Here is an 11,851-nt window from a genome sequence, read left to right as displayed (position 1 = left end):
AAACAATTTTTGTCTTTGGCAGCTTGTTCTGACAAACAAAAACCATCAACAACAAAACAGATTTGAACAGAATCAGACCACCCATAGGACAGGTGCAACCTCCCAGTGCAGGACAGCAGACGAATGCGCATTTGCTAAACTAGACCTTGTCCCAAAAGTACTCAAGTTAATAACAGTTGTTCCCAAACTTGGTTATAATAGGATCTTCAATACAGCTGAAAATTTCACATTCAGCCTAAGACTCATTCTCCCCCCCCAACACCCCAGATTGCATTCTGAAAAAATGTCAAAACCGCCAGTACCTTGTCAAATATTTCTACAGAAAAGTAATGTCATTCTTTGTTCCAAAACATCCACTGGCCCTTTTTTGTTAAATGTTCCATGAATGAGTATGGAATATTTCACTAAATCCTTAGGACTCTATGTTTAGTAGCACCGGATAATTCAAGAACCTATTTATAAAAATCAACACTAACGTTTTTTAATAAAAAAGGGTAAGGCAAAGTCTGTGTGAGAAAAAAACCAAACAGAAATTAATCATCATTCCTCTCGCTCATCTTCCCCGGAGTTACCACAAGAACTCTCCTATGCAAATAAGGAAATTAGTAAAATAGGATGTATGTGGTCCCTAAGAAAAAAGTACTGTCGTGCAATGCTGGTGTTTAACGTGCCCATTGCCTGCAATGGACATCCTGCTAGGAAATTTCAATCCCCAGCGTGAAAGAAAAAGCAATGTTTTAACTATTTAATCTAATAGGTTTAATTACTCAGAAGCACAAAGTTAAAGACTATGGGAAAGACTAATATTACAAAAAAAAAAAAAAAAAAAAGAAATCTGCACTACCTATGTGCTAGGGGTGAGCAGACTATTCCCCAGACCACTAATTTTACCTAGAACTTTAAAATTTCACTGTATTGCAACATAGTCCAAACACTCTTGGTACACCAAAAATTAAAAGGAATATGCCAAAGGCAATTTACAAAAGTCTAAAACCCATTTTTAAAAGGTACTTTAATTTGTTCATTTGTACCTGTAATGACTACTGCAGTTTTAACATTAAAAAGTCACTTTTTTCTTCAAATGGAAATCATCTGTGGCATATACAACTATTACAGTGTTTTAATATTTATATATATATACGATTTTTTTTTAAGACACCAACGTTTCATTCCTATTAAGCAATAGGTTATGTTTGGCGAATTCCCGTGAAGAAAGTCACAGCATGTCTTCTCCCCTCAGAAAATGGCATCTCAAACAGTAACATTAAAATCGACAATAGTTCTTCAGCGTAACTATGTCCAAGCAGTCTGTTCATTTCATTTTCTGAAATGCTACATTTGAGACCAAAAGAAAAGCAAAAGAACTAAAGTTTCAACATGTAAGTGATGACTAGAAATATGCCACAAAATTATTTTTACAATACATTTCTGCAGAAATAATCCCTAGTTGAAGCTTTTTTTTTTATACACATATACAAAATTTAGACAGCAATATACACATAATCACAGTGAAGACGCTGGCAAGTTCACCAATCTGTAGTGTAAATACAAAATGCAAAGCAGCCTTCAAAGAGAACAATGCTACACAGCAAGCAGAGCTAGCTTGTTAAATAGCAAACATCAAAAGTTCCCTGCAAAAGGGACGCAGTGCAAGAAAAGCAGCATGCACTTTGATACAAATAGCAGTTTATGGCTAATGGTTAACATTAACTGTGGTAACAGTGACTCTTGAGTGGCTGTGCATAGTTAAACTCCTATGTCATCTGTTTTCCTTTATACCATTCCACAAACTCATCCAACAATACTGGCCCTGTAGAGAGATCAAATAACTGCATTTTACAAAATTTTATAAGAGGACACCAAATGATTAATCTCAGAGAAATGAATTATTTTACAACATCAACATATGGCAGTACTTACAGGCTCCATCTTCATCATAATTACTGAGGTCAAGGTTAATTGTTCTGCTGAATTCAAGAACATTACACCATTGGTCCTTATTGATAACTTTGTATTTTGATTGCTGCTTAAGGCAAGAAATGTGAATTACTGAAATATATTTTCAACTACCTCAGCTTCAGATATTCTTACAGAAAATTTAAGCCTTGTGATGAATTACAATTTTATTTGTATCAATCAAAACTAAGCAAGATTTAAAAAGACACTACATAGTCAACTCAATGTTGAGTATGTCATGTTTCCCACTAAGGCATCTTTCAGTGAACAACCATGCATCAACAGAACACAACTCCAGAAGGAAATGAAAGACATTCTATACTTTGTCCCATGTTAAATAAACCTTAACAGCACAGGGATTTGAGGAACAGGATGAAAGTAAAGATAACCAGTTACAAGTACAGTATTGGAGGGGTTGGTATCTTTTAAAAATCAGAAAGAAATCATAGCTGTTTATTTTATATCTAATTAAACTAGTGTCAGAGAAGGCAGACAAAATAAAGTAATTCCATTTCAACATTCTTACCTCTAGAAACTGGTGAAATACTGGAAAAAGAGACCACGTTTTTCCTAAAAGAAGGCCCAACATACACTTGGCAGTGTTTATGTCTAGGCTGCGCTGGTCCTTTTCCTGTGTCAAACAGAAAAAAGTCAAAAAGTCAAGGAACAAAAAAGCATGATCTTGGGATTTTTCAAGTACTCCCACTGCCGAAACTACAGTTCACACATTCATAAAACATGTTAATAAATAGCAATGTCTAACCCTTTTTTTTTTAATTATTATTATTAAAATGTAACCCCCTAGTAAGACTTCCTTCCTCGCAGCTAATGGCCTCCTATAAAGAGATGCTTTCTAAAACAGTGACAATTTTTTTGAGAAAGTATTGAGAGGAGGAATATACTCTTGCTCACAACTTAAGACCCTTCAAGAAAACAATGGCCATTACACCCCTACTGACATTTGCATGAATGCATCTGCATAGCCGTAAGTGCCTTAAAACAGTACCACTACATATTTCCTGAGGTATTCTTGAAGCTACAGGAACCAAAAGACGATAGCTAAGCAGCTATCAGTTAACACTACGTGAGAGGGCCCAGAGGAGGTTCTTTGCTCTGCTCTTCAACCGATGACAAGCAGAGGGAACACAATATTCTAACACCTCACACGTGCAGACTCATCTCAAAACTAACCCAGTTTTATGTCAACATCACAGCGGTATTTTATGGCTTGTGGAAAGAGGAGATTTTTGTTGATTGCTGCTGCTTTTGTGGGATTTTGGTTTGTTTGGTTAGTTTGTCTTCTAAAGAAGAACAAGAATAATTTGTACCTAGCAGATTCATTACACCTGATTAGTGCAAAAGTTGATGTTGATGTATTTGATAACATGACTTCTGCACATTTTGAAAAGTAACGCATACATAAAGTAATGAGATCGACTCTTAGGTTTAAGTAGTTAATCCGTCTACATTTGTTGCCTTGAAATTAAACACATTTTTATGACAGATTGGATATAACAAACCACCCTCTTATATCTTGATTATAGCAATTAAGCTACCAATTCAGAAATGAAGTCACAAAAAAACCTGCGTGGACTACTGTTGACCTTGGTAACTTTTGCACTCATGACTGCAAACAGGAATGTCTAACTTCAGAAAAAGCAGGGATATAGGGAGCACCTAACAAAACAGTGCAAGACAGCTACATAAGACAAAATTCATCCCTATGCTTCACCTCTGGACGTGCAGTAATGTGTCTACACGTAACAAAATACACAGGGGTTTTGGTGTTTTTATTTTTAAAAATATCTCAAAACATAAGCAAATGGTCTTTATCGCACAGGAAGGATGTGGTAAAGCAAGACCCCAGTTCTCTGACAACTTAATGCCTTAGCCACAAGATTATTCTATCTTCTTGAAACCATTCAAAACACAAACACACCTCACTTCTAAAATTGTGTAGACAGAATTTAAAGCAGATTCATGCTGGAAGGGAAGTGGGGAGGCCTGCAAAAACGCCACAAACTGTTTTACATTCTCATAATTAACTATATGAGGAACATCACTCTATCTGACCTAGAGGAATAAAGTAAATTCTAGGATGAACAAAGCTTTTTTAATTAGTAATAATGCTGAAGGAGAAACCTGCAGAGGCATCTTTGTATTAGCATGATACAAATCTTTCACTTATTTCCAGTGTCAAATAGTTGTAAAAACTAATTCTCTTTCCAAAGTCAGTTTACACCTTACTTATCACCAACATCTTTAAGTAGAAATCACACCACTTATTTTCAGTACTACTTATATACTTTAATTCTTCCCACACACTCAAGTATTAATGAAATCAGCCCCTATTGTCTTTCCTTTGGCCATTTTTCATTATTAACATACATTCCAGATGCTTGTAATGTTTTTCTTGGATCCCGTAGACAGAAAATATTGATAAACACTGATAAATTTCAGTATTTGCTTTTACAGTACTATTAGTCTTTTCAAGATCTTTCCCCCCCCCCCAATATTTTCAATAAAACACCAAGCCATGAAACACCTGCCTCTCTTTCAAACGGTATCACAGCATCTGTCTGTCTAAAAGTCCTTAAGACCTACATTTGTCAGATCAATTTGGAACCTCTTGAAAACTCTCTACCCACTGTCCTCCTTTAAAGTTTCTTCACTTATTTTTGATAGGCCACCAGCTAATTCAGATTTGCTATTAGTAAGACATTTCAATCAATTCAAAATATTTCATCAATACCTTGAACTTCTTTGTTAATGTTAGGTATTTCTAGCCTTTGCATTTTACTTTCAGCAAAATCAGTAGAAACCTCCCCACGGTGTACTGGGTCTAGCTAGGATGGAATTAATTTTCTTCACAGCAGCTTCTCTGGTGCTGTTTCACATCTGTGACCAAAACAAAGCTGATAACACAGCAATGTTTTAGCTACAGCTAAATTGTGTTTGCACAACATCAAGGCCTTCTCTGCTTCTCTCTCTGCCCTCCCAGTGAACAGACTGTAGTTGTGCTAGATGCTGGGAGGGGATGCAACCAGGCAGATGACCCAAACCAAGCAAAGATGTTCCATGCCATATAGCAACGTGCTCAGGAATAAAGGAGATAGTTCAGGGAAGTTAACTGTCTTTTGCTCCAGAACTGGCTAGACATTGATTTACCTATGGGAAGTGGTAAGCAATTGCTTTTGCATCACTTGTTCTTTCTTTCTCTTCTTTCACTTTTGCTTAATGAACATTTATCTCAACCCACAGACTTTTTTTTTTTTTTTTTTTGCTTTTACTCCTCCTTTCCCTTTCCCACTATATACGAGGGTGAGAAGGAAATAAGCAGCTGTATAGTGTTTAGCTGCCTGCTGGGGTTAAGTACACAGCAAAGGAGGTATTAAAATGTTGATATGTCTTTTGTTTCTCACATACTAATTCTATACATTCTCATATCCAGCTTGGTTAAAAGCGAACTACCACAAAACTCTCCATGTTGACTTGCAGGAAGCAATGCTATACCAGCGTGAGTTATTTATGAGAGACTTAACCATCAGAATTGCTAGCAGTTCAAATTTTTCCTATTATGTTTTCTTATATTACCTCAGCAAGAAGGCTGTTATCAGGATATTGTTCAATAAATGCTGAGAACATCATTGAAGACCTTCGAACAATTTTCTAAACCAGTATTTATATTATAACCTTGTATTATTTTTACCACTTGCAGAAATGCCTGAAGTGCCTCCTCATTTTAAATAAATCTATGCTCACAAAAATCAAACAATAAGGAAAAAAAATAGGGTAATTATAAAGCCAGTGGAAGTAAATTCAAGAGAATAAGGCCTAAATCATTTTTTCCCATTTGACACAGAAAGGTAACAATGTGACTAAACACTAAAACAAACATCCTATAATTTTCCTTTCCAATTCTGTCAATTTGCATGTACTTTTTTAAGAACATGAACATTTCCATTTGTTAAAAGCAATCTTGAGTATCTTAAGAGAAACATACTTAAGAGAAACATATAGTCTTTTAAACATTACCTATGAAACCAAAGTTGCTGGCCTTCTGCAATACTCACCCGTGCAAAGTCAAATGCATATCTATAAATAAGTTTAAAATTGGTAGGCTCATTTAATAAAGATCTCAAGTAATCCAGAGAATTTCTCAATTTTTCTGTAGTATCACATCTACAAAAAAGCAAAGAGTGAATTTACAGCATACATTCTTATACAAATGCCTGGTGTTTTTAAAAGAGAATCTGTAAAATGTGTCCCCGTAACTCCACAAAACACAAAAGGTATGAGTTTATGTATATAAGATGCCTTGATTTAACCCACAGCATGAAATGGATTTAGATAAAATAGTGAAGTATTACGCTGTTACTCTCATAAGAAGTTGTTTGGGTTTGCAGAAAACGCACTCTCCAATAGATTAAACCAAGATCTTGTCTACAGATCGCGGTACCAGCAAACCACAGAAGGGAAACAATACTTCTATAGCGTCAGCAAAACTATAGAACTTACACACAGTCTTCGTGATTCTGCTTTGTAAGGTAAGTCTTTCCTCCACACTCTACGAAACATGGCTATTCAACTACTTTTATGTTAAGTATGCCATAAAGCTCTTAACTGTAGAAAAGAAAAATCCATTCACAAAAAGGGGTTGCACTATTAAGCATTTTAAACTGCACATAATCTAATAACATGGCAATATCTAATTCATATGCAATGACAGTAAAGGTTAGAAAGCTAATATATAAATCCAGTGACAAAGACAGATGCAGTTGGGGATAGAAACTATGTACCTCATGACATTTGTTTTCTTGAGACTGTAGACATTTTAAATCAACAGTATATAACATGCAGCTGTCAGGTTTCAAGCTGTCTCTGAATAACCATAAGCAGTAGGAAATACTATTAAAAAAACTTAGAGGTTTTTCAAAGCACTTACTGTAGCGATGTCATTCCTTTCAACCATTCTTGTAATGTAAAGTAGCCCATGTTTTGTGCATCCAGCTTCCAGGCTAATACAAGCATAACTACCTGTTTAAGAGAAAAAAAGACTGACTGAAGAATATTAACAGAAACATCCACACATTTTTCAAGCAGTTACTGTTTAGTAGGCTACAAATATTTATTTATATAAACAGTATTTTCAGGACTTTGCTAATGAGCAACTGCTTTAAAAGTTAAATTATTTAAATACCACAAACTTACTCATAATTCAAACAAAACGAAAGCAGCACAAAGATAGGCAATATCAATCAGGTTACTAGCAGCCACCTTACTTCTTCAAGGCAGCATTCATATAATGCCACTGCAGTAATGTACTGTTCATTGCAGCCAGGAAGAATATGAGACAGTGTACAAGCTACAAAATGTTTACAAAACTTAAGCACTGATTTGAGACAAGTTACACTTGACATTAAAAAAAAAGAGGAATATAGATATACATATGAAAAACTAAGAGAAACATATACTGTATACATAAATTGGAAAATGTATACAATATTCTCTTTATTTGGGTTTTGATATCGCATAATGGGAGTGCTAACATTGCTCACAATATTTGAAATCACCTTCTATCACCTAGTCTAATCACCTAGAAAAAAATAGTTTGTAGCTGTTCATTAAACATCCAGTGTTGTCTTAGAGAAGACACCATCACTTTTTCTTTAATTTTTTATTTTTTCATTTCTTTCTTGTGACAGGAGGGAAGTGGGGAAAAGAAAGAGAAGGGATTGCTGCAAAGCCAAAATAGATTTTTACTCAAGTTAAAAGCTTTGGGTTTAGAATAAAGGCAAGTTGGTTCCAAAAGTGTATTTAAACCTGGTTTATATCCTTTTTTTTCCCTGCACAATTTCCATTTGTAATTTTTGATGGAAAATTAACATAACTAAGACAGGTTCATCTATATCATAACACACCAAGCTCCATTCAACAGGTGCCTTAACTTACATTTTCTGGTTCTACTCCAATGTCTTCACAAAATTTCTCCATACCTTCAGGCCCTACAATGTCATCAGTGCCTGCAAACAAAATACATTTTACATATCTCTGAAAATTAAAACAGACTGATCTTTAGAGCACAAGAGAAATGTAATCACACAGTACAACATGAACTTCCATACACTTTAGTTTGGTTTGTTTTGACATGCAGTATTTCCTCACTTACTATCAGACCTGGATACGCTCATATCTTTACCTCACCTTTGCAAACAAATACAGAAAAAAATAGAGAACAACTTTTCACTCTTGCAAGCATCCTTTATTCTATCCAGTTTCTGAGACAATCTTGAAAGAGTAAACGAGTAAGATCTTTATGAATGCACTTAAGACTAGCACAACATCCAAGTAATATTAGCATGGTTAAATGAGCGAACAGTGATTATTGAAACTCATTTCTCAGCTTGAATCTTGACTGTTACCATAAAATCATATCACATAAGAATATCTTTAGATATATATGATACATGAGATACATTCCCAGAACCTTATTCCTTATTGTCTCATTTATATTCTATAAAATGTCATTTACAAAAAAGACCCTGAAATAAAAACCTCATGCTCCTGTTTATTCATATGGCAATAATAACATGGCTGCACATTATGTGAATTTTAGTAATTGCATGGGGAAGGAAGATATGAATTACATGCAGCTATTTCTTTGCTGATTTTAAATGAAAAAAGGTTCAAAACCAAATGTTATTAAAATGTACTACCATTAGAGCAGATGCTGTTAAGTCAAGATATTCATAGCTTCTCCCCTATGCTGTTGACAAAAATACAAAGGCCTTAATTGCATTGTGCAGTTGTTGTGCTTTTTTTTTTTTTTGAAGCATGATGAGTATTTGAACTATTTTGTTACTTTATTCTCATTAAAAAGGGGTCATTTTGAAAAAAAAAAAGCATTAGAGGCAGAAATCCTTACTTTCATCCAATGTAAAGATCAAATATGCAAGTAAGAGGTTTTATAGAGGAAATATCAGTATGTTTTATTATTAGGTGACCCACTGTACTAGAAATAACAAGGTTTAATAATATCTTTTCCCATCTTCCTATGACATCCTCCCACTCACAATTCTGAGTGTACACAAGAACCTTTAAAAAAAACACTCATTCTGTAACATAAAGACACACCAGGGAAAAAGAAAAAACAAATGCAGTGTCAACTGTCTGCATACATAAAGGAGAAGACTAAAGCAAGAGCACAAGAGATTATTATTATTTGAAGTTTCATTTTTTACAATGTTATTCAATACAGTAAACAAGATCATACTCTCCACTTTTCTCTGTTTTATCTTGGTGTATGCAGCCAATGGAAAACCAAAAGTTCTTTCATACACAGCCTTCCTTTCATCCCTTCTCTCCACCAAAGTCTTGACAAAAATGAGTTATCCCTGTTGCTAGAGTAAAAAAAATAAATCAAGCTGGTCAGAAAGGCGCAGAATCTAACAGGTTAAATTTGGCTTGAATTTGAATCTCCTCTCACAGACTGCAACAGACAAGTGAGATCTCTAACTAATTTAGTATATATAATTTTATTAGAAGAGTAAAATGATTTTATTACATCAAATTAACTCAATCTTCATTACATGTAAAAAGCAGACAAAACAGAACAAACTGTGAGCAATGTTATCCAAAACAACATCAAAAAACTGCAAGATGACCTCATTTCTTTTGTCAACCACCTATTTCATTTTCTTTGGGTCTTCTTTAGAGTCATGAGATTATTTTTCCCCATACTTCAAGTCCTCCCCTTCAGAAAAGCACGTGTAGAAAAAATGAAAACAAACAACACCCCATGATTTTACTGTTAAAGGATCATCTCGTGACCATAGGTGATAATTAATAATCCTAAAACAATACATGAATACATACACAAGGGCAATGATTCAGTCAACCTTCAATATACTCTGTAATGGAAAAATGCTCAAAGACAAGACTGTTATGGAATACTTGAATTATTTGCTTCTATGCTGAAACTATAACCACATTTGGCAGCAACATAACTGATTTTATTATTTTCCCTACCTTTTAGTTAGTTAGTTAGTTTTGAATTACAGACATACCATCCCTTAAAACTTAATTCTGCACTACTCAGTGCTATCACGGTAGCTGGTATGACCTCTAAAGCCAGAGAGGTAACATTTTGGACAGAAGTACAGCTTTACTATAAATTGGAATAGTAAAGTATTCATGTTCTAAAATATTTCAAGATACACACCTCCTCCATTCTTTTTATAGAATCGAGACAAAGACAAAATTACCCCTTGAACTCTTCAACAACTTCATGCTATGCAAAACATAAGAAAAGCTCCTTTAAATCTGTTACAAAAAAAGTTTCCGTATTTAGTCTTGGAAAAGATCAGTTAATGCAATTTTCATATTCCAATGTAGATTAAATTGTTATCGGGAAGAAATTTGCATTTCACCCTTACCTGCATATTCATAGAACCATTCTAAGCATCTCTTACTTGAAAAGACTTCTTCTTCTGCTTTTATTCTAGTCGAATCATATTTTCTATACATACTTTAAAAAAAAAAAAAGAAAGAATTCATCAGTTTTTTTTAAAGCAACCTTTTAGTCAACAGCCACTATAAGCAGCAACACATTTTCTTTCATTAACTAGTTTACTCAACATTCTGACCTCATAATCAGTCGTTTTGGGAACTGCTTAGCAGAATAAGAATTATTGAACCTTGTGTATTTGCTCAGTCTGTCACAATTCAACTGGTCCATAAGCTATTCACGTAAATGAACTTTCATAACAGAGTTTGGTTCAAATTCAATCCCAAAGCACTTTGTGCAAGTAAGACTTGTACATACTAGCAATCACCATAACCAACTGATGGGCTGCATCTTGGCTGTGGGTCTAAACCCACAGTGATACCATGCCACAGTCAATACAGGTCCCACGTGTAGGTATACACAGACTTCAATCATTTTTGATTATTTATTAACTGAGGAGAACTTCACATACTCTTTTTGCCTCCCCAAAAATTCCTTAAGAAGCATAAGGACTGAAATAGACACAACCCACACACTAACATTATTAAAAGGCCAGTAAGTTGGTAACACAAGAAAAAAAGAAAACTAACAACAAAAAACAACCCCCAGGTTACAGGTCCCCACTGACAGTAACTTCATCATGGGGTAAACAATTAAGTAAACAGCTAAATCAGCAGCATTGCCTTCCCCGCAGAGATGACTGCTGGGGTAATGCTCTCCTCAGATGAAAAGCTTAAGGAATTTTGCCTGCATTCAAGAAATGCCACTGAAGTACCAGTCTCCTGAATTTAGTATCTGAAACACCTCAAACACAAAATGTGCAATAGAAGTCGATGAGTTACTCCATCCTGTTTAGACTTTCAGTTCTGAAACAGAGACAATACCACTTGTGCCAGCCTGCTAAAGGGAAGAGACTCAGCAGTCCAAGTAATTGCTCACTGCTGCATATACACTCTCTGAACTATTTCCACCACTCTGCAGTAGCTCGGGCTCAGAAGCTGAAAAGAGCCGAGTAACAAATGGCTTGGACTAGAGCAGGTAGCCAGGAACAGCTCTGTATGTTCCAAGCATGCTGCCCCTTCCTCTTACGGTGTCAAACCCTGCTGGGGGAGGAAAACGAAGTGCTCCTTGAACCGATTAGCCCATCTGAAATAACTTGATAAAATTAATTTGGAGTTGATTTCATCACTACTTTGCCCTTCTTGAAAGGCATGTAAAAGATGTCTGTACTTACGAGCTTGGAGTACACTGATCCCAGCATCTTCTACCTTGGTGCCTGTCGCTATCAGCTACAAGGAACCCTATCTAGTTAATGGCACACATCACACTGACAGGAGCACACGACCTACTTCATGTGTATTGTCATAGTTCTTTAAAAGCAATTACCTA

At 35.2% G+C, this 11,851-nt stretch overlaps 1 protein-coding gene across 26 annotated transcripts in view; it reads right to left on the bottom strand.

The window, feature by feature from the left end:
* Nucleotides 1-993: 993 nt before the first annotated feature.
* DCUN1D4 (defective in cullin neddylation 1 domain containing 4) overlaps nt 994-11,851 on the bottom strand; it is a 35,185-nt gene continuing 24,327 nt past the window's right edge. For 25 of the 26 annotated variants that reach the window (XM_084516702.1, XM_084516713.1, XM_084516721.1 and 22 more), the window contains 7 exons: nt 10,392-10,483; nt 7,909-7,979; nt 6,902-6,993; nt 6,030-6,138; nt 2,483-2,587; nt 1,921-2,023; nt 994-1,810 (listed from right to left, as the gene is read on the bottom strand). In XM_084516702.1, coding sequence (XP_084372828.1) covers nt 1,755-1,810; nt 1,921-2,023; nt 2,483-2,587; nt 6,030-6,138; nt 6,902-6,993; nt 7,909-7,979; nt 10,392-10,483 — 628 coding nt within the window. In that variant the 3' untranslated portion in view covers nt 994-1,754. Of the gene's footprint in view, nt 1,811-1,920; nt 2,024-2,482; nt 2,588-6,029; nt 6,139-6,901; nt 6,994-7,908; nt 7,980-9,229; nt 9,345-10,391; nt 10,484-11,851 lie in introns of those variants that run through there. The other variant, XM_084516716.1, reaches the window with a different exon arrangement.

Source organism: Aythya ferina (assembly GCF_964211825.1).
Source record: "Aythya ferina genome assembly, chromosome: 4".
NCBI lineage: Eukaryota > Metazoa > Chordata > Aves > Anseriformes > Anatidae > Aythya > Aythya ferina.
This window is presented reverse-complemented; position numbering and strand designations above follow the sequence as displayed.